The following is a 23,754-nucleotide window of genomic DNA, read 5'->3' as shown; positions in this document are numbered from 1 at the left end:
CAGTCTTTTCACAGATCCTTCCATAGATAGTCTGTGCTTACAGAAACACATATTTACACCAGAAGAAATTACGCTAGAACAGAAGACTTGAAAAGAAATGTGATGACCCACGATATTCTTTAAAGAGCAATTTCAGTTTTACCGCGTCTTTTGCTTACAGATCACTAGCAAAGAAATGATTTCTAATGAAAAAGAAAATGTTGCATGATTGATATTCATGGAATAAAAGCCCCTTCTTGTTGCTTTAGGCTTTAAAGTGAAGTCGCTCAGTCATGTCTGACTCTGCAACCCCATGGACTGTAGCCTACCAGGCTCCTCCCTCCATGGGATTCTCCTGGCAAGAGTACTGGAGTGGGTTGCCATTTCCTTCTCCAGGGGATCTTCCCGACCCAGGGATCAAACCCAGGCCTCCCGCATTGCAGGCAGACACTTTAACCTCTGAGCCACCAGGCTTTAGGCCTTATGGCAACACAAGTGGCAGTTATTAGAAATTATGTTCCTCTCTAGGTGGGATTTGTTGACATGGAAGAGCAGCTAAAATGGATCAAGACAAGTCAAAAGAGGAAGACCAACTACATTCCACAAGAATAAAAAACTTCTACTCACATTGTATCTAAATATTTATTCACATCTTCATCTTTTTCATAATCCTTACAGAGTTGGGCAACCAGAGCTCCATAGGTGAGGACAAAGAGATCTTTATTCTGGGGAAAAAGAGATAGTTTTATGTTATTGGCAAAGTTATGGGAAATATACTACTGGTCCTTTATGAAAAATTTTCTAGCCAAAAGCAGCCTTTGAGATCATCTGTTCCTTTCTTCCATCCCCTTCCCCACTAAGTGTATGTGCTCAGTTGTGTCTGACAGCTGCAATAATTTTCACTTTTGAGAACAAATTGTACCTATATTTGAATACATTGCTGGGGGAGAAAGAGCTCTGAAATAAATTTCTTACCATGAGAACATCTTTCTATGCATTTGCTTGTACAACTTACAATACGTTTTCATGGAGGAAGTTTTTAAAAATACTAATGGCTAATATAAATTCTTATTGTTCTAGAATGGCCTTTGGTATATTTTGACCATGTTTTCACTTGGAAGGAAAAATTGGGTAAGATATCTCATGAGTCTGCACAATCCCTAATAGGTTTCAGATCTGCTAAGGAGACCACCAGGCTGAACCCAACTATAGCAACAAATTTGGAGTTTTTCTTTATACTTAGAGAAAAAAGGAGAATTTTCACTTTTCTGATAGATCTCTAAAATATGTAATATTTTTCAGAATAAATTAAAAATGAAAAGTAAAACAGAATAAATTGGGTTTAGTTTACTAAAGATATGTTGAAAATATGGAAAAAAGAAAACACTAAGTTCAATCAATCCTTTTTAAGAAGTTTCTTTGGTTCACTGCAGAACTATTTACAACAGGTAGGACATAGAAGCAACCTAGATATCCATCAACAGATGAATGGATAAAGAAGATGTGGTATGGATATACAATGGAATATTATTCAGCTATAAAAAGGAATGAATTTGAGTCAGTTGTAGTGAGGTGGATGAACCTAGAGCTTGTTATACAGGGTGAAGTAAGTCAAAAAGAGAAAAACAAATATTGTATATTAACACATATATATGGAATCTAGAAAAATTGTACTGATGAACCTATTTGCATGGAAGGATTGGAGACACAGACATAGAGAACAGACTTGTGAAGACAGTGGAGGAAGGAGAGGGTGGGACAAATTAAGAAAGTCAAGAATACTGAAGTGGGTTGCCATGCTTCCTCCAGGGGAACTTCCCAACCTATGAATTGAACCTGAGTCTCCTGCATTGCAGGAGGATTCTTTACCAGCTGATCTACCAGGGAAGCCCCATATATACACTATCATATGTTAAAAAGATACCTAGTGGGAAGCTGCTGTGTAACACAGGGGCCCCTGCCTGGCTCTCTGTGATGACCTACAGGGGTGGGTAGGGGGCTGGGAGGTAGGCTCAAGAGAGGGGGGATATATGTATAATTACGGCTGACTCACACTGTTGTACGGCAGAAACCAACACAACATTGTAAAGCAATTATCCTCCAATTAAAAAAAAAGTTTCTTTGTTTTGCATCTGCTATTGAAAACAAAGAAATAGAAGAGGATATCTGAGATAATTTACTACAATTCCCTCAGTCTTCCAGAGCAGGGAATGAGGCCTCAGGAGGAGCGAGTTACTCGCCCAGCTGGCCATGACTGGCAGAGCCCGGGTGGAGTCTAGGACTGCAGGCTCCTCTCCGTCATAGCAGTTTCCTTTGAGGTGCACAGAAGGCACTGCCTGGAGTAGAGGTGAGTGGGAGAGCGAGGTAGGAAGGCATACCGTTGTCAAAAATAATCTCATTTTGTGCATAATCTTATATTTTCATGAAAGATCAAATATGGATTCCAGATTAGAAGAGGTGTTTTTACCTGCAGGCTCAGGTATCTTGTATAGCACAACATGGAGGGAAAGATAAGGCCTGATAATATGTATTCAATTATTTTTTCTTAAATAAGAAGTAGAAATGACTCAGAAAACCAATAAAATAGTTTATTCTACCAAGTGGCTTCTTTGAAATGTTATATGATATTGATCCAAATACTTCCAAAATAGACCCAATACCACCGTGTCCATTCTCTTAAGAGAATGGCTTATATCATGATAAATATGTTTCTTTGATTGGGTACAATATTTATTATAACTTGATAAATTTTAAATCAAAAGAATCCAAATAGTGTGTGGTGCATAGGGACATAACTTCGGTTGAAAAGCTAAATCAAAATGTCATAAACATGTGTAGAATATACATTAAATAATTAACTGACTTTAGACACTAATGGACACAATTCAGGCACAGGAAAAAAAATGAGTCCATTAATATTTCTAGTAGGAAACCAATGATGTAAAGCATGTGATTTAAACAAAAATATTTGTTAAACAAACCACTGAAGGGTCATCATGTATTCAGTTTTAATTCCATTCTTATTTAAACCTTCCAAGAACCTAATTATGAGTTCAAATATATCTTAAAGGCAATCTTTTTAGTATTGAGTTTTTGATGACCTAGTCCTACTTAATGTAATATAGAATCATCTATTTTGTATATATTTCATTTCCTATTTCATGAAGTATGAAATCCAACCAGTTACAAGTATGAAACACAAAGAACTGCTTGATCTTTTTACTTTTACCGTTAGAGATAGAAGAAAAATTTGACACTTCTGTAGAACTGCCTGCAAATTATACAAAAAATATCTGCCTTACATATAAGGAGCTACAGCAGAAGATAAATCACTGTTAAAAACCAATATGGCAGTGTAAGAATAAGCAAAGTTGAAGGGGAGAGAGAAGTGAATGAATGCGGTTGTTGCTGCCAGCAGTAAAACAAAAGAATTTGAAAAATAGAGAAAATGAGATAAAATTATACTTATCTATGTGCCATAGCTTCAACATTGTGCCCATTTATAATTAAGGTTAAACTGAAAAAAAAAAAAATGACATTTTCTTTTCTTTCCTCTCTCTCTCTCTGGTGGGTGGATAGTAATTATGTTTTACTTCTAGCTGAGTTTCAAGCTTGGTTCCCATAAAGGCCAGTGTTCTTCATTGTGTTTCATGATCAAAGACTGTATCTTGAAAAACATGTCCAGAAGGGTCTCAGATTGATCACAAGAGAGATCAATATAAATCTATCATCACAGTTTTAAAAACATAAAAATCAATCTTTTTTTACATAAAAAATAGAACACCATTAATTATTTCAGGAGGTTTTAGATATATCAAGATAAAAATGTGTTTTAACTGATATATAAATTAAGTGACTTAGGTATAATATGAAGCACATACAATATTTTTCAGTATTTGAGGATTCCCATTAAAAAAATGAAGATTCCAGACTGGCATCTGCAAGCCATTTCCAACTGGGGTGTGCATGGGTTAGTCATACAATCCTAAGCATTCACGCCCAGAGTTACTTTTATGCAATGCCCTTGAGTCTGCTGAAATAATTAACAGAGTTTTAAACTTAATGATGAATTTTCACATCTGTAACTTCTGAATGCCTCTAAATCATAATAAAAGAGAGTTAAAGAAAAACACTTATCCAAATCTAATCCTCAAATAGTTTTAAAAATAACTCTGAACTTGGAATATACAGGAAAGATAAGAGCCCACACCAAGTCACAATAATAATCATATTTAAGACTAGAAAATATATTTTAAAGGCAATCTTTTTAGTATTGAGTTTTTGATGACCTAGTCCTACTTAATGTAATATATAATCATCTATTTTGTATATATTTCATTTCCTATTCCATGAAGTATGAAATACAACCAGTTACAAGTATGAAATACAAAGAACTGCTTAATCTTTTTACTTTCACTGTTGGAGATAGAAGAAAAATTTGACACTTCTATAGATATAATTCGTCAGAAAAGACTTTAAAATACGTATAAAGAATTGATTATTCTCTCACAGTATGTAAAAGATCATTGTAACTATTCCCAGAAGTGTCATTCATGTTTCTCTCCACAAAACACCCCCTTTGCTGCACTGAAAAAGTCTACTTAATAGCATCACCTTTCAAAATAATTCAGAAATCACTTGGGAAAACACTTTCTCTAAAGCAGGAAAAAAATCTCTTTGAGAATATATTTATAAAGAGATCTTACTATTTTATGGTATTCTGGTCTTCTGTGTGCAGGACGAGACATTGTGCCTGGCAGGTGAAGAAAGTTCACCGATCTTTGTCCTTTCACGTTGCTTCTGTAAGTTCCTCCTTGCTCTGAGACTCGGGTGCTGCTTCTGCACTCGGCTGCTTTTGCCCTTGGCTGAACTGGAGAGGAAAACAATCGTAGATAGGACTGTCTTATAGCCCAGTACAGTGCCTGCAATCAAATACTGCTTCACTTGTGGGGACGAGTTGTAAACTAAAGACATAAAAGCTGAGAGTGAAAAGTCAGACCAGAAGCACTAGCTACTGAGAATTCTTTGGCCCAAGGGAGTATAAGAGTGGTGTTTTGTTCTCAGGCCAAAGCATTGTTTTAAAATCACAAACATAAATCTTCACAATCCAAGATAGATCTAAATGTTAGCATTATTTAGTCTTTGTATTGATTGTTGTGTGAATTCGAGAAAGGATCAGCAATTTATAGACACTAAATCCTGGATTCAAACCTAATTGACAACTCTAATGGGTTTCACTTTATCCCCCAAATAATAAGTATGAAAGATCCCCACTTAGTGTGATTACAAATCCAAATTTGGTAACTTTTTCTTTTCCATAAGCAGCCATTTAACGTGTGATAGAATTTGGGTGATAATATTTTCTTACAAAACTGTTGCCCAAAATGAATGTTCTACAGTTTAATAATGTATAATGATTCTGGCAGAGAAAGCAAGCCCTTAGCTTTCTTTTGAAAGTACCTAATATATTAGCTATTGAAGGCTGTTTTATTTATGCAGAAGTAGAGATACCTCAAGTTAAAAACAAGAAACCTTCTCATCTTGACAACTGCAGGGTTCAGAGGATCGAAACTATTCCAGAAATAGAAGCATAAAATTCAGTTTGAGAAAGTAGTTTCCTATTCCTTACAGCCTGAGTTGATTAGCTTTATGTGTTCTGGAAAATTCTTGCTATATAGTGACAGACTGCTGACTACTTTGGAGAACAGTGTAATGTAGTTCAAAGAGCCTAGGTGGCTTTGGAAGGCTCAGGCTTAGCTGCGTTTCTACCATTTACTGGTTGTGCCACCATGGGCAAGGCATTTTATTGCTATTTGGGTCTGTTTTCACATCTGGAAAATGGCAATAATAGGCCCACCTCACAGAAGAATTGTATCAAAGAGATGATGTGTCCTGTAAACCGACTCTTGGCAACCCCATGGTCTGTAGCCTACCAGGCTCCTCTGTTGATGGGATTCTCCAGGCAAGAATACTGGAGTGGATTGCCATTTCCTTCTCCATTATAATGTACTATACAAACATGAATTACTGTAGATAATTTTTGTAGGTGATATATCAAATAGAACGCTGCAATATTTAAGGTATTTCTATTAGTGCTTTTGTTCCAGGACACCATTAACAGGAAGAGCGGTTTTGCTGGGTTGTGAAGTGTGGGACTTTTCAGTAGCACATTTTAATAGCATCTTATGTTTATATTAACTGTACAGTTTACAACATGTTTTCCATTTTCTTTGGTGGTGGGGGTTGTCATTAAGTTGTGTCTGACTCTTGTGACCCCATGGACTATAGCCCTCCAGACTCCTCTGTCCTTGTGATTTCCCAGGCAAGAATACTGGAGTGGGTTGCCATTTCCTTCTCCAGGGCGTCTTCTGACCTAGGAATTGAACTCACATCTCCTGTGTCTCCTGCATTGGCACACTAAGCCATCTGGTCTCATTTTAACTTAATTACACCCTTGAAGTATTCAGTACCGTAATCATGACCATTTTAAAGGACAGAAATCTAAAAGTCAGAGCTTAAGAAATTTGTTCAAGATTAGCTGATACTGAAGCTGAAGCTCCAATATTTTGGCCATTTGATACTACGAGCTGACTCGTTAGAAAAGACCCTGATTCTGGAAAAAATTGAAAGCAGGAAAAGGGGACGACAGAGGATGAGATGGTTGGATGGCATCACCGATTCAATGGACATGAGTTTGAGTGAGCTCCGGGAGCTGGTGATGGACAAGGAAGCCTGGCGTGCTGCAGTCCATACGGTCACAAAGAGTCGGTCACAAAGGTCACTGAGTGACCGAACAACAACAACAAGCTGGAAAGTGGATAACAAAGAGGAATTGCACTAAATCCCCTGACTCCAAATCAGCAATGTCTTTTTTTATTTTCACTGCTCATATGCTACTTACGTTAGAGCAAAATATTTTAGAGGTCGACTCACAAAATCTCAGAAGGTATGCTGACAGTATGTTGCAGGGCCCAGTTTGAGGGTAATTCTGGGTTCTAGATGAAAGATCCAGAGAAAAACAGAAAAAGTCTGTGTACTTGGTGGGAGGTGAATGATGATACAGGAACTGATTTCACTAAACTAATGCTGTGGTGACATCAGGGGCACTGGGAGAATTCAGGACATCCTGGATTCATTAGAAAAAGCCAGGACTTCCCTCGTGATCCAGTGGATAAGACTCCACCTACTGATGAAGGGCACTCAGGTTCAATCCCTGGTCTGGAAAGATTTCATATGCCAAGGAGCAACTAAAGCCCATGTGCTACAACTCCCCCAACACCTGCCCCCCATCACCCCCACCCCCAGAGGATGCTCCACACAAGAGAAGCCACCCTAAGGGAACCCACTGAAAAGAAGAGTAGCCCCTGCTTGCAGAAACTGGAGAAAGCCCGTGAGCAGCAATGAAGACCCAGAGCAACTACAAATAAATACATAAATACATAATTTAAAAAAGAAAACCCCAGCTCTTTCCTGGGTGGTTGGGTCTCCCCCCTCTCCCACCCCTGCAGCCAGGACCACGGGGCTTAAGGTAGGAGCCCCTGCCTGGCGGGCCTGTGCAAAAACACAACCGACACAACCACAGCTCTGGTGCTCAGACCCTGAAATCTACTTGCCTTCAGCAGCTCTTCCGATCCGAGCGAGCCTTGCATTCCCCAGGCTCTTTCTTTTTATGCAAAACCATCCTTCACTTAAATAGAGAGGAAGGCACAGAGACTGTGTTTCAAACAGGTTGCTGTTGTTTAGTGGCTAAGTCAGCTCCGACTCTTTGACGACCCCACAGGCTGTATGATTCTACTTTTCTGCCTTGGCAGCAAATTAGGAAGAGCAATCAGTTCAAAAGAATGCCGAAGAGGAAAGTTTCCCTCTTTCGTTAAGTATTCTTTCTGTAACTGAGGACTGAATTTGGAGCCTGGGTTGGAAGAATGACACATTCATCAATCTCATCTTATCTGCACAGCAGCCAATCAACACAAGTAAGTGGTGAACTGGGCCACCCCCTATACCGGCCTTTGAAGAAATACCCGGGCAGCTGAGTAGAGAACTGGGGAGAGGCAAAGAGGAGGACGCCTATGGGTTTGTCAGCAGTATATTTACTATGTGAGCTCATCCACAAACTCTCAGACACGGCAAAGCCACTTCAAATACTATAACATCTGGTCCAGGGGCTTGTCATCGTTTTGCAGCTTCTTTTTCTATTTAAGCCTGCTTCTGGTGTTTAAGTGAATTTCATTTCATAAAATAAGTGTTAATTTGCTCAGCATCCCTACCCCTCTGAGGACAGCGCTGTCTCTCAGACCTGATTCCCCATACTGGTGTTACCTGTGTGTGCTCAGTGAATGAGCTAGGGTATTCCTGCCAAGGGGTAGATGCTTTATGTTGGTTAGACAGGCAGCGGGCTTCCCTGTGGCTTAGATGGTAAAGAATCTGCTTGCAATGCAGGAGACCTAGATTCGATCCCTGGGTTGAGAAGATACCCTGGAGAAGGAAATGGCAATCCACTCCAGTATTCTTGCCTGGAAAATCCCATGGACAGAAGAGCTGGGCAGGCTACAGTCTATGGGGTCGCAAAGAGTCAGACACGACTGAGCCTTTAACACATTCACTTTCATTCCAACAGGCAACAGCAGAGTATCTTTAACAAGGACACCATTTGGCTGTAAAGCCCCAAAGACAATTATTATCCATGGATGCGACCATTCACGATCATTGACAAGGTATGTGCTGGTACTGCAGACAGTCAATTCTTTCAATAGTAAATGAAAATAAATACTTAAGAATCTGTAACAACAAATTTCTTTACAGCAAGACTTTGACACTTCAGTATGACTTCTAATCAATGTTCCCTGAAAGAGTGGCCTAGTTTCCTTCTCCACTTTCTTACTTACCATATACTCTATTACATGGGGTTTTAAAACATTACATTATAGACATAAGGAAGATGTAGTACTTACTACCAAGCTCTACTGAACAAGTTGCTGTATATAATTCAGTTTTTGTTTTAAGCATTAAAGCAATAGTGATACAGTTGAAATAGTCTGTACCCTTCTTAATCTTATTCTTTCCTCCTCAGTGGCCACCACTACCCGAAACTTGATATTTGTTGTTTCTGTACATGTTTCGAAATTCTACAGATGTCAGTAACTACGAAGAATATATAATATTATTTTATTTTAAAACTTGACAGAATGTAACATGCTGCAGGTATCATACAGCTTGTATTCTTAAAAATTATTTAAGATTTATCTATGTTCATACCTGTCATTCTAATTTATTTATTTTTCACAGAGGCTCAGCAAACTTTTTCTATAAAGGGCTGGATAGTAAATATTTTCAGTTTTAAGGCCACACAGACTCTTGTCACAAACTACTCAACTCTGCTCAGGTGGTGGGAAAGCAGTTAGACAATTAGGAACCAGCGTGGATACGTGCTAATAAAACTTTATAAACACTCAGATTTGGATTTCATGTAATTTTCACATGTCATAAAATATTGAAAAAAAATCCAAACTGTTTTAAAAGGTAAAAATTATTCTTGGTTTAAAAGGCTTACAAAGCAGGCAGTGGGTCAATTGGGTACATGAATTATATATAGGCTGCCAACTCCTACTCTATAGCATTCTATTACCATAGTTTCTCAAACTGTTTCCTTGTTATTAGACATTAATGTTGAAATTTCCTTTGTGATCTTGTATATGATCAGTATGTTTTAGCAAGGGATTTACAGAGAACTTATAAAAATAGTGCATTCTATATTTTTAGGGTATGGAATACTAGATGTTAAACAAAGCTTGCCAATTTTGTTCTTCCATATCTTTTACATCCTTTCAATGTTTATCTCCGTCCCTGGAATTCTCCAGGCAAGAACACTGGAGTGGGTTGCCATTTCCTTCTCCAATGCATGAAAGTGAAAAGTGAAAGTGAAGTCGCTCAGTTATCTCCGACTCTCAGTGACCCCATGGACTGCAGCCTACCAGGCTCCTCCATCCATGGATTTTCCAGGCAAGAGTACTGGGGTGGGGTGCCATTGCCTTCTCCCAATGTTTATCTCCTAATGTTTCCTTGATCATTTCTCATATGTTAAAAATCTCTTTGATTATAAAAATTTTTCCTTATAATTTGACATTTTTGCTTTATATATTTCAGTAATACAGTCATGGACAAGTTGATGACTGTCGTATCTCATAAAGGATCATTCCTTTCTTATGACTGAGTCTTCAAAATTAGCCCTGTTCACACTTGTTTGCCTTTAGCTCACTTTTGCCTTATATTCATGTTATTTCCAAGGGTATACATTTTGGTACCTTTAGTTTTCAAGCTTTGTGTGTTTTAGGTTGTCACTTGTAAGTGGCATGACTCTGTTTTTTCATCTCTGTAGGTGCATTTACCCCAGCTCTGGTGTGGCAGTTAAAGGCATGTGCCAGACCTCCTGAGGCCTGGTCCCAGCCCTTTCCCTCATCTCTGCGTGGCCCTGTGCAGTTTCCTTTCTCTCTCCACACTACACTTTTCTCATCTGTAAAGAAGCTGAGGATAATGTTAGTACCTCATCATAGGATTATTATGGAGATTAAATAATGTTCTTACCTGGCATGTAGTGAGCACTCAATAATTGTTAGCTATTTTAAAATGTTGTATGTGTGATTATTGATGTGTTTGGTCTCATTTCTACCATTATTTTGTGTTTTCTGTTTATCATCCTTTTTCCTCTGTTTACTGTTTCTTTTCCTATCATTATTCTCTTTTTATTTCCCTTTTTTCCGAGTGATCTATGCACTGTGTTTCTATTGTTTAATAATTATACTTGAGATTTTTACTGCTTTATTAAGATGTAAGTGATTTTACAGTTTGATGAGTTTTGACATAGGTATACACCCCTGAAGCCATCAAATTAATCACCATAATTAATATATCCATCACTCCTGTTTTATAACTGTGTTTTCTTTGATTCTTTGTCTAATTTGCATCCATTAACTGCACAGTCAATTCAACAGCTAAATAGTTTGTATCTCCTGTGTGACCCAGAGTCCCTACTCTGACCCACCTTCTTATCTAACTCTCATACACCAAGCCAATATTTCCTCAGCTCTTAATCAACCCAGGACCAGGTATCAAATAGCAACATCCCTCATGCCCTGAAGCCCACAGAATCATTTAAATTAGCCAGTTCTAGCTCTTTCCCTTCACCTGCCTTGACTTTCCCACAGAAACCCCAGGGAACGCTCTGGCTTTGGCTTCCCCTCCTCCTTTTCTGCCTCCAGCCCAACCTGCTGCTTCCCCAAGTGGCCCTGCATGGACTGGCATGCCCCTTTCTCTTGATAAATGTAAGTAATAAATTTTCCTTTTGATGGCATTGGCCTCTGTCTTCACTCAGTCACCTCCATAAACTAAAATCGTGGTTCAAATTCATGAGTTCCCCAACCAGTCTTCCCATGGCCCTGGCAGACCCTCTCTTATTTCTTCTCCACCACTCTCTAGTGAGCACTAGTTTGTTTTCTATCAGTAGAGGTCAATTAACACTTTCAAGGATTTCATATAAATGTCATACATTATGTATTCTTTTGCCTGAATTCTTCCCTTTCAGTCAGTTCAGTTCAGTCGCTCAGTAGTGTCTGACTCTTTGCGACCCCATGAATCGCAGCACGCCAGGCCTCCCTGTCCATCACCATCTCCCGGGGTTCACTCAGACTCACATCCATCAAGTCAGTGATGCCATCCAGCCATCTCATCCTCTGTCGTCCCCTCTCCTCCTGCCCCCAATCCCTCCCAGCATCAGAGTCTTTTCCAATGAGTCAACTCTTCGCATGAGGTGGCCAAAGTATTGGAGTTTCAGCTTTAGCATCATTCCTTCCAAAGAAATCCCAGGGCTGATCTCCTTCAGAATGGACTGGTTGGATCTCCTTGCAGTCCAAGGGACTCTCAAGAGTCTTCTCCAACACCACAGTTCAAAAGCATCAATTCTTTGGTGCTCAGCCTTCTTCACAGTCCAACTCTCACATCCATACGTGACTACTGGAAAAACCATAGACACGACTAGATGGACCTTAGTCGGCAAAGTAATGTCTCTGCTTTTGAATATGCTATCTAGGTTGGTCATAATTTTTCTTCCAAGGAGTAAGTGTCTTTTAATTTCATGGCTGCAGTCACCATCTGCAGTGATTTTGGAGCCCCCAAAATATAAAGTCTGACACTGTTTCCACTGTTTCCCCATCTATTTCCCATGAAGTGATGGGACCGGATGCCATGATCTTCGTTTTCTGAATGTTGAGCTTTAAGCCAACTTTTTCACTCTCCTCTTTCACTTTCATCAAGAGGCTTTTTAGTTCTTCTTCACTTTCGGCCATAAGGGTAGTGTCATCTGCATATCTGAGGTTATTGATATTTCTCCCGGCAGTCTTGATTCCAGCTTGTGTTTCTTCCAGCCCAGCATTTCTCATGATATACTCTGCATAGAAGTTAAATAAGCAGGGTGACAATATACAGCCTTGACGTACTGCTTTTCCTATTTGGAACCAGTCTGTTGTTCCATGTCCAGTTATTCATTCTTGTTACTGTATATATTAATAGCCTATTCCTCATATTTTTCTGAGTAGCTTTCCCTTACATGGATATAGAACAGTCTGTGGATGGCTTCTGTGTTGTTTCCAGTTTGCAGCTATTGTAAAGAAGCAAACTTGTGTCATTCACGTACAGGTTTTCATGTGGACGTATGCTTTCATTTCTCTTGAGTAAATACCTAGGAAGTAAGTTACATTGTATGGCTGGTATATACAGGTAACTTTTAAGGAAACTGACAATTTTCAAAAGTGATTGTTTCATTTTACATTCCTAACATGAGTGTATATGAGTTAGTTGCTCTGTAATCCTTACCAACATTTGGTATGGAGTACCTTTCTAATTTTTGCCATTATATCAGATATGTAGTGATATCTTACTATAACCATGGATTATCTTATTTGTATCTTTTGAAATAAAGTGTAGTTATTTATAGAAATAACTAATAAATAAAGGAACTTTAAAAATATACTTGTACTCATCATTATTTTTTGCTCCTATGTCTTTCCTTAGAGTTTATGTTTCTCCTTGCTGAAACATATCCTTTAATAATCCTCTTAATGAGGTTCTATGAGTGGTAAATTCCCTTAGTCTCTGTGTGCTGTCTTTATTTTGCTCTATTTCATATGATGGTTTAGCTGGTACTAAGAACTCTGAAGACATTGTCTTCTGGTCCCTATTGTCACTGATGAGAAGTGTGCTGTCAATATATTGTCACTTTGGGGTAGGTTATCTGTCTTTTATTTTTGACAGCTTTTAAGACTTTCTGTCTTTCACACTGTGCAGTTTTAATATGATGTGTCCAGTGTGAACTTATCTTTAGTGAAACTATTTAAAATAGGTAACACTTTTGTTATGTGAGAACTTTTTTTGATTCTGCAAAATTCTCAGTTATTTCTCTTCAAATATTGTCTATTCCTTCATTTTTCCCTCCAGAACTCCTATTAGACAGGTCATGGAGTTGCTTAATCTGTTTTCTATTCCCTTTAACTGCTTTTAAAAATATACTCTTTTATTTCTTTGTCTTTTTATACTGCACTTTGGGTCAATTCCTCAGCATTATGTTTCAATTCACTGATGATATATTTAACCAAGGCCAGCTGAGATTTATTTAAGAAGAGAAACTTGTATCTTATTCATTTTTATAAGCCAAAGCAATATGGTTTTAAAAAACCACTCTTTAAACAAAAAGCATTTGATGATTAAATATAGCCATTTTATGTGTGATTATATAATTTCTTATCTATATGTATATAACTTTATTAATTACCCAAATATATTTTCACGTAACAAATGATACCATATTAACAAATTTGCAACTTAACTTTTAAGACAACGCATTGTTATATTATGTTCTGTCAACACAAACATATTTTTATGCAAAGTAGAACGTTTTGGTTGTGATTTGACTTTAGGGGTACCCAGGTCTTGCTCATCTCTTTTGGGAAAACTTTTAGAATCTATATGGAAGAACTCTGAAATTACAGATGCTCCAGACAGCCCTAAATTTGGATTGCTCTAGTATTAGATAACTTCCATGATTCTTTATGCTATAATTTTATGGTAACAAAATCTTGGTCCAGTACAAGGGTAAGAATGTTCTGATTTTCTTCCATACTGTATTTGCTGGTGCTAAGCATTTTGTGTCACACAAGGGAGCACATAGGAAGACGGCAGCAGTTTGCTTTGCAATCAAGTCATCCTCTTTTTCGTAGAAAGATATACTGAAGAAGTTTCCCTTGTCACTCAAGCCAGATGAATCTCTCCCTCAAGTCCCTGCGGCTGTACTCTGAAGTTCATTTATTAGCTCAGGATTCACAAAGTACACAAGGAAAGATGCTAGAATCCTTTAAACATGTAAGGATGTTGGGTCGCCTGACACAACCAGTTAAACCAGTAAGATCCCATAAAATGGTTATAGCTGGTGGAGTCTAATGATCAGAAAGGGCTAGGAGCTGATTTGTGAAGGAGCTTCCCAAGATGAGCCCAGCTCTGGGTAACACTGTATCTTCTCTGCAGAGAAGTGGAACATTTATCAACACTTTAATTGCTGCTTTGACTATCTGTGGGCAACAACTCTTCTCCTCTTTCACGTTCAGTTGTCCCTGTCAAGTTGGGAAAAATTTCTACTATGGTTCTGCTTTTCTGATCATTCCTGCCTTAATCCTTCTGGTTGCCGGCTTTGCTCTGAGAAGCCAGACGTGGACAATCACCAGTGAATACTGCTGCAGCTGTGTCCCTCAGCTCCGGAGAATCAGCCTCCTGGAGCGCAGGCTGGCTTGCCTTCACTTCTTCAGCATCACGGGAAGGGCACTTGTGGCTCCATTAACGTGGCTGGCGGTGACCCTGCTGACAGGCACGTACTACGAATGTGCGGCAAGTGAATTCACATCTGTGGGCCGTTACCGAGCGTTTGACAATATTAGTGCCGGCGAACGGCAAGAGATCCTAGCCGGGTTTCCGTGCTGCAGATCAGTTCCATCCAATATGATCCTGGTCAGAGATGAAGTAGCTCTTCTACACAGATACCAGTCACAGGTAAGTTCTTGCTTTTTATTTTCAGCTCTGCTATCCCGTACTAACTGGCGCTTCCCTGGTGGCTCCGTGGTAAAGAATCTGCCTGCAGTGCAGGAGATGCCTGTTTGATCCCTGGGTAAGGAAGATCCCCTGGAGGAGGAAATGGCAGCCCACTCCAGTTCTTGCCTGGGAAGTCCCCAGGGCAGAGGAGCCCGGCAGGCTGTAATCCATGGGGTACAAAAGAACTGAATGGGACTTAGCCACTGAACAACAGCAATCTCATATTAACTACAATCACTGGAAACATTTTCCATTCCTGCTGCTTCTCCTATTGTCTGATTATAGAACACAAACTGGATGCCACTCATCAGTTAGATTTCTACTGAGTGTCTGAATAAATATGGTTAGGATGTTGGGCTTTGGAGTCAGCAGACTTGCATTTAGGGCTTGCTTTACCATGTATTAACCTGCAAAACCTTAAGCAAGTTATCTAATTTATCCATGCTTCACTGTTCTCATCTGTAAAATGGAGATACTGTTAATATGATCTGTCCTTTAGGGTTGGAGTGAGTAATAAACAAGTTAATGCATCTAAAGCACTCAGTACTGTGTTCAGAATCTATTATATATTAAAAACAAGGAATTTTCAGTTCAGTTAAGTCACTCAGTTGTGTCTCTTTGCAACCCTATGGATTGCAGCACTCCAGGCTTTCCTGTCCATCACCAACGCCCAGAGATTGTTCAAACTCGTGTCCACTGAGTCAGTGATGCCATCCAACCATCTCATCCTCTGTCATCCCCTTCTCCTCCTGCATTCAATCCTTCCCAGTATCAGAGTCTTTTCCAGTGAGTCAGTTCTTCACATCAGGTGGCCAAAGTACTGGAGTTTCAGCTTCAGCATCAGTCCTTCCAATGAATATTCAGGACTGATTTCCTTTAGGATGGGCTGGTTTGATCTCCTTGCAGTCCAAGACACTCTCAACAGTCTTCATCAATACCACAGTTCAAAAGCATCAGTTCTTTGGCATTTGGCTTTCTTTATGGTCCAACTCTCACATCCATACATGACTACTGGAAAATCCATAGCTTTGACTAGATGGACCTTTGTTGGCAAAGTAATGTCTCTGCTTTTGAATATGCTATCTAGGTTGGTCATAACTTTTCTTCAACAAGGAATTTTAGATATTATTATTTAAAATAGTATTACTAAATTCCATCTTTCTGCATGTATACTCTTAAATATGCATTCTTATATATTTAAATCACATTTAAAATTACAGGAGGCTTAATTATAATTAAAAATAAACACTGATGATAGTTCTAAATTTAGTGTCATTAGATAGGTTTGTGGGAGGGAGTGGAGTTAAGTGAGGGGAAGGCCTAAACCTACTAGGTTTATAGGTTAAATCTAAAGATGTAAAAGTACATTTTTGTCAGTACAGAAAGAATCATTGGTGTTCATCAGTTTCTCCCAGGGATTTGGGAGAAAAACACATTTCAAATCACTGCAATGCCGTAAGAACACAGTAATGTTTCTTAATTTACTTTTTATTTTATATTTCAGCCTAGTTGATTTACAATGTTGTGTTAGTTTCAAGTATACAACAAAGTGATTCATTAATACATACCCATGTATCTATTCTTTTATTATTTTTCAGACTCTTTTCCCATATAGGTTATTATAGAATATTGAGAAAAACACATTAATTTTTAAACTACTTATTGCAAAGGCCTCTCTTGACCCATCACTTTTCAGTTATTGAAATTTAAAAGTGCTGATGATATTTAGTTGAAAAAATTACTATCAACACAACAATATTGAAGTGTTATATATGGACCAGTTGAAACAAAATTAGAAATCTTATTAAGAAAGGATTTGTCTCAACCTATTTATACTGGCCTTAAATGTCAAGCAGAGGAGCTGTTAAAAGTGAAAAAATCAATGGGACAATTTTGACTTTAAAAGATGTTCTTGCTTTAAAAAACTAAGTTGTAATACACAATGGTAAGATGTTCTTAAGGTCAAAATAAAACATCTTATCTAATGATACACAGACTTCTGTGAAGAGACAGTTTTATAGCTCTGAGTACCATGAGCAAGTGGATTTTTTGATTTAGTGACACCACCACTAATATTTGGGCTTCCCTGGCAGCTCAGACAGTAAAGACTCTGCCTGCAATGCAGGAGACTAGGATTCGATCCCTGGGTTGGGAATATCCCCTGGAAAAGGGAATGGCAACCCACTCCAGTATACTTGCCTGGGGTATTCCAAGTACAGAGGAGCCTGGTGGGCTACAGTCCATGGAGTCGCAGAGTTGGACACAACTAAGTGATATTTATTGACCACTAATATTTATTGAGATGCTTATCCTATAGTGTACAAATACATTATATCTTAATTTTAATCTTCATAATCCTAAGAGGTAGGTATAATCAACTCCATTTTACAGATGAGGAAACTGAAACTCAAAGAGTTTATAACTTTTATAAGTTTATAGAGCTAATAAATGGCTTATCAAGCTAGCCAAAGACCAGGGGCTGTTTCTATTTGCCCTCCCACCTTCTATAGTTACCTCATACTCCAATCTCATTTGAGGAATATGTACTGTCTTTCTGTTGGATGATTCTGGGTTGATCACCAGATCGAATTAAGTTTAAATCCTGTCTCTGCCTGTACCTTCTGGACATTTATTTCATCCCATTTCAATACCTTCTATACCCATGCCAAAATCATCTAACTGCAAATTGAATGATGAATCCTCCCTCTGACCCTTGCTCCATGCACTGTCACCCATATAAAGTCCTTCAGTGATTTTCTACCAGCCTAAGCACAGATCCAGATTCCTGCCCTGACATACAATATCCTTCAATATGTGGCCCCTGACCATTTCCCCATATGATTCCTATGACCTTGTGAATTCAACTTCTTGGGGTTTTCCCAACTCTTCACATGCTTCTTCTTCTGACTTCCCTAACTGGAATTCTCCTCAACCTCTTGCATCTGGTGAACTTGTCTTTAATAATTTAAGTTTGAGCATCATCTCTTCTGGGAAGTGTTCGCTGACACTCTTCTCCTTTAAACAAGTTCATGTATCTTCATTGTCCTTCCTTGGGCTTTGTGTTTACACCTATCAAAACTATCCTATTTTACTGTGTTTCTTGGCTTTATATTTTGTCTCCCTCTTTAGGCTTAAAGATTTGGAAAGAGAGAATGTATCTAAAATTATCTGGATCTGTGTCCCAGGAACCAAGCAGTATGTATAGCACATGGTGGGAGGTCAACCTCGGGCTCAGTAAATGATAGCTGATGAATTAATGGGCATCTGAGATGACCTTTCCTCAACCATGCTGGCCTCTAATAAGTTAAAACATGACATGATGAGTATGACTTTGTCGGCTTCAGCCTCTAGAGTGAAGCTATCTTGCTGTGCACACACTGGTGATTCCAGGCCTGTTGGTGAATCACCAGCTGTGGAAGAGACCTTCACCATTTAGATTGTGGCTGCATACTGGTGGTTTCCCTAAATGTGTGCAGCTCATCTGTCTCACTCTACATAACAACCACTAAATATTGAAATAAAAAAATATCAAAGAATCAAAGAATTGAAATCAAAGAATATCAAAAAGGAAAAAAGAGGAGTCTAAGCATAGAAAACAGTTATTTGTTATTTGTCAGTCTTTAAAAGTGGAAACTAAATAGTTGCAAATAAAATCGAGTTGACTTTCCTCTCAAAGTATATTTCAAAAACCAACCATAAAACTGGCCAGCAAAAGATTATTTGAAAGGAGAAGAAGATGAAAAGGAAAACAATAGGTGCTGTACATTTAAGGACATGAGAGTCTGTTCATCGACTTTCTTCGGTCACAAAAAAATAAAAGGAAATAGCAATTTGGGACGAAATGTCAGTGAGTACTTGCTGGCATATCACTGAGCTTGGTAGTTTACAAAACTACCATTATTATCTATTATATCATAATTTTCATCACTAAAATTATTAAATATATATTAAGTGTCCAAAGAAATGTATGAGCCTACACCTGATGCTTAAACTAAAATAAAAAATGTAGTTTATGTCCGTTATGCAAAGATAATAGGCAAGTTATAAAATTTGCCACTTCCAGGACAGTATTTAGAATCCACTTCAAAATCTTTGGAAATTTCCCAAATCCAAAAATCCTTTGTAATCCAAAAGCCAAGCTGAAGATGGTTGGGCCTGTATCCCATGTCACACCTGCACCCAGGGTCAGGTGAATAGCACCTGTCAATATGCTAAAGACCAGAAAAGCAGATTTCTTACCCATATTTTAGTTCTCAGATCTGTGGGGATCCCTCCCATCATGGTTGTTTCTTGAATATTTAATATATTGATGCTTTCTGTTTCTCTTTTGAATAATTATGCGAAGATGCTGGGCTGGATTCTGATCACCTTGGCAACCATCACTGCCCTAGTCTCCTATTCTTTGGCGAGGTGCTGCTCACCCCTCACCTCCCTGCAGCATCGCTACTGGACCAACCACCTCCACAATGAGAGGGAACTCTTTGAACAAGCCGCAGCACAGCATTCACGGCTGCTCATCCTGCAGCGCATAAAGAAGCTATTTGGCTTCATTCCTGGAAACGAAGATGTCAGACACGTCCATATTCCTTCATGTCAGGACTGGAGAGAGATGTCAGTCCCCAGCTTTCTCTGCATGGGTAATGACGTGCAAGGTAACTACAGCTTCCTTGGAGGCAGGGTGGATGAGGATAATGAGGAAGGCAGATCAGGAGATATTGAATTAAAACCTTAATCATAGCACCTTTCACAATTCAAATATTTTATTTTTATAAGGACAGAGTTTCCATGTAATCCCTTCATCTTTTTCTCTCTCTTCTGATATTTGTTTATGTCAGTTCATCTGAAATGCTATTTCCAAAATCAATTTATCTGATCATGGTAACAATTTCTTGTTTTGAAATTTCATTGATGGTCTTGTAGTGCATATATTGGTCTGATTTTTTTTTTTACAAATATGAAAATTGTAGTCATATCAAAATTTGGATCCTAATTTTGTTACTTAGTAGCTGTGCAAAAATGAATATCTTCGACTGCTATTTTGTATCTGCATTCAGATAGCAGCTACTTCAGAGATTTGTGAGGACGTATATGACAATTAGATATGATAAGACAAGCTAAGTACTCAGCACAGTGCCTTTCAGAAAATAAGTGCTCATAAATGTTATTTTTGCCCTTCCTCTTTGCATTGCTTGTCTTTTATCATTATTTTCTCCATGTCTAAGTTTTTTTTAAAATTTTCTACCTCTGTATAATACCCAGCGACTTTTCACTGCTTCTTCCTCTTTCTTCAAGCTTAAATATCTGACCTTTGAGAATCAAGATTAAAAAAAAAAAAATCCTTTCTAAATTGTTACCATGTAGTGGGGAAGCCCAGGCAAGAAGGTCTTGAGTCATCTTGCCATACCCAAGGAAAGATGGACACATATTGTATCCTTACTGGTGTCAAATGTTATTTGTGGCACCTCCATAGTGGAAACATTTTTACAGGTATGATATAGAAAGTTTATTCTAGAAAGTTCCCCCTGGTTCCACTACCAGGACACTATCTATGTCTTTTTGTTATCACACCTTTGTACTCAAAATCCATTTTAGGAAGGAAGGCTGTAAGCTATGTTTGTAGATCCATTATCTAAACTCTAAAAGGGAAGACCTACCTAAATTTTCACTTCTTATATTTGACAGTTTTCTATTTTATCTTCATTATTTCTGATATATGTATAGTCTCATGCCTGATTTTTGCCACATTCACTTGAACAACTGGTTCATTGGTCAAAATAAGCAAAGTGAGGGTTTTCCTTTATCTTTTAAACAAAATAATGGCTACTTACTGGGCAATGGACCAACTGCCAGTAGTCAAGGTGACTTTCAAGATTCATTTTCAAGGAGACCAGAGAATTTGACCATCTAAAATGCAGTCACTTACCTGGCAATCTTACAGTCATGAAAGGGTCCATTTTGTGTGAAATTATGGGTCTTTCAAATTTAATAGAAACAATAAAGATGAACATTAAGAAGATTATTATTTTTTTTAACCAATAAGAGATACACAGTATAGTAGTTTGCCAGGACAGGAGACCTGTTCCTCCCCCTCCATCACTTACTGAGCAAATTGGTTAGTCTCTCTGGAATTCAGCTGCTGCATCTGTAAATTGGGATAGTGATACCTTATCTGCTGGAAGGGAAGGAACTGAACCAAGTGAATTCTTGAGGTCCTTTCTAAGTCTAATAAGATGTTTACATGTATACAGGCGAATAAGTGTACAATCTTCTGGAGCGCTAGTAGCTTAGGTTGTTTCTATTGAAAGGAACATATCACTGAATTTGGTTCTGAGCTTTCCTCTCTAGACATTCACTGGCATTCCACTTAAAAAAAAAAAAAGTTAGTGTACTGATTTTTTCAAGTGGCTGAGAAAAGTTATTCCACTTATCTAATTCTGTATACAATTCTGATATGACATGACAAGAGGGATCTTTAAAAAACAGAAGTAAGTACGGAAGTAGGGTCTTGGTCTGCTCTGATATAAATAAGCTGTGTAATTATGGAATTGGTGCTTTCAAACTGTGGTGCTGGAGAAGACTCTTGAGGGTCCCTTGGACTGCAAGGAGATCAAACCAGTCAATTCTAAAGGAAATCAATCCTGAATATTCATCAGAAGGACGGATGCTACAGCTCTGATACTTTGGCCACCTGATGCGAAGAGCTGACTCATTAGAAAAGACCCCGATACTGGGAAAGATTGAAGGCAGGAGGAGAAGGGGATGAGATGGTTGGATGGCATCACCCCCTCAATGGACATGAGTTTGAGCAAGCTCCAGGAGATGGTGAAGGACAGGGGAGCCTGGTATGCTGCAGTCCATGGGGTCACAGAGTCAGACATGACTGAGCGACTGAACAACACATTATGGAAGGCCACCTCTACTTTGTTCTTTAGCGTCTTCTCCAGCTCCAAATCCCATGGCTCTGAGAATCTTTGAAGTTGTTTTGTATTGGGACACACTAGTTAAAGTAGTGGGGGCTTCCCTGGTGGCTCAGAGGTTAAAGCGTCTGCCTCCAAGGCAGGAGACCCATGTCCGATCCCTGGGTCGGGAAGATCTCCTGGAGAAGGAAATGGTAACCCACTCCAGTATTCTTGCCTGGAGAATCCCATGGAGAGAGGAGCCTGGCAGGCTACAGTCCACGGGGTCGCAAAGAGTCGGACACAACTGAGCGACTTCACTTCACTTCTTCAGTTAAAGTAACATTTTATACCATGATCCGAGCTATTTTATTAGTTTTCAGGAAATACACTCTGATAGAATAATATACAGAAATGAAAATAAATACTCTAGTAAGATTTTCAGTTATCAAAATCAGAGTGTATGAAGTTAAAACTTTATATTATCAGAAAGAATAGTTGTTCATATACTGACACCAGGAAAATTTTTTCCCCTAAATTCTAGAAGCACTTTCTAAATCAAGCTGTTTCAGAGTATTGCATACAATTTATCTTTTGGACCACCTAATCATGATCTTTCACTTTCTCTCAAAGGACTGTAAGTATTTTGGAGCTCTTCTGTACAGATTCAAAGGGTTTTATAGCATCTGTATGAACATTTAAAGAATAGTACACGTTCTTGAGTTTTATTGTATTTTATCTATTTCAAATTAAACAAATTAAATTGCCATTTTTTTTGTCCAGAATATTCTTCTGTTCCATAGCCAGTTGGACAAAACTTTTCCATTAAGAACATTGTGCTTCCTCTCCTTTATGCTTAATGGATTTATGTAATTTTAAAACATATAATTAAAATCAATTATGTGCTAATATTACCTTATATTTTGCTACCAAGTGGTTTTGGATACTACATCAAATGCTGTGGCTTGGCATAAATACAGACTTGCTCATTTCTTACCTTCATCAGCTCCCACATCTGCCTCCCACAATCCAAGATGCCTCCTTCCCAGGAGACAAATACAACCCCAATGTTTAGACATGTTTTACTCTGCTTATTTATGCTCTCCAAAGCTGAATTGCAGAATCATATTTATACTCATCATTTTTGTCTTCTTTCTCTGTTCTCAGTCTCCAGTTCCATTAAAAAAATTCTAGCATGTGATTGTAATGCTGCTGCTAGGTCGCTTCAGTCGTGTCCGACTCTGTAGGACCCCATATACGGCAGCCCACCAGGCTCACCCCTCCCTCGGATTCTCCAGTGCGTGAAAGTGAAAAGTGAAAGTTAAGTCGCTCAGTCCTGTCTGACTCTTAGCGACCCCATGGACTACAGCTTACCAGGCTCCTGCGTCCATGGGATTTTCCAGGCAAGAGTACTGGAGTGGGGTGCCATTGCCTTCTCTGATGATTGTAATAAGAAACAGCAATGTGATTTTACAAAAAAAATTTTTTTTGGTATTCTGTTTGTAGCACAAGGGGAAATCACATTAACTTTAAGACTTTGAAATATCACAACCAATCAGAGGCCTTCCAAATGCAAGACTCAGCAGCTATTTGCTATTTCAAAATATATGATTTAGAGTTTTCATTTTAGCTTCTAAACAAACCTACCAAAATTTGGCACTGGTTACTAAAGGAGTAAATGTTGGGAAGCTGTCCTTAGAGTAGACAGCTACACAGTTGACTCCATGAGCTGTGGGGCACAGTTATAAATGAG

The 23,754-nt window shown here is 38.5% G+C and overlaps 2 protein-coding genes across 5 annotated transcripts in view; one reads left to right on the top strand and one right to left on the bottom strand.

The window, feature by feature from the left end:
- Positions 1-23,754, bottom strand: part of TRAPPC3L (trafficking protein particle complex subunit 3L) — a 67,859-nt gene that overhangs the window by 35,785 nt on the left and 8,320 nt on the right. For all 4 annotated transcript variants that reach the window (XM_042253286.1, XM_042253287.1, XM_042253288.1 and 1 more), the window contains 2 exons: positions 4,686-4,849; positions 607-704 (listed from right to left, as the gene is read on the bottom strand). In XM_042253286.1, the coding sequence (XP_042109220.1) occupies positions 607-704; positions 4,686-4,727 (140 nt within the window). In that variant the 5' untranslated portion in view covers positions 4,728-4,849. The remainder of the gene's footprint in view (positions 1-606; positions 705-4,685; positions 4,850-23,754) is intronic.
- On the top strand, positions 14,509-20,281 carry CALHM4 (calcium homeostasis modulator family member 4). Its single transcript, XM_004011180.6, has 2 exons — positions 14,509-15,066; positions 19,451-20,281. Exons 1-2 carry the CDS (start codon positions 14,509-14,511, stop codon positions 19,835-19,837), a joined length of 945 nt encoding a protein of 314 aa, XP_004011229.2. The 3' UTR covers positions 19,838-20,281.

This window comes from Ovis aries, chromosome 8 (assembly GCF_016772045.2).
Source record: "Ovis aries strain OAR_USU_Benz2616 breed Rambouillet chromosome 8, ARS-UI_Ramb_v3.0, whole genome shotgun sequence".
NCBI lineage: Eukaryota > Metazoa > Chordata > Mammalia > Artiodactyla > Bovidae > Ovis > Ovis aries.
The sequence above is the reverse complement of the archived record's forward strand: the minus strand, read 5'-3'. Positions and strand labels throughout refer to the sequence as shown.

Coding starts and splice junctions, on each gene's coding strand:
- CALHM4 (XM_004011180.6), top strand. CDS start 14,509: ATGAGCCCAGCTCTGGGTAACACTGTATCTTCTCTGCAGAGAAGTGGA. Junction 15,067..19,450: donor TACACAGATACCAGTCACAG/GTAAGTTCTTGC, acceptor AATTATGCGAAG/ATGCTGGGCTGGATTCTGAT.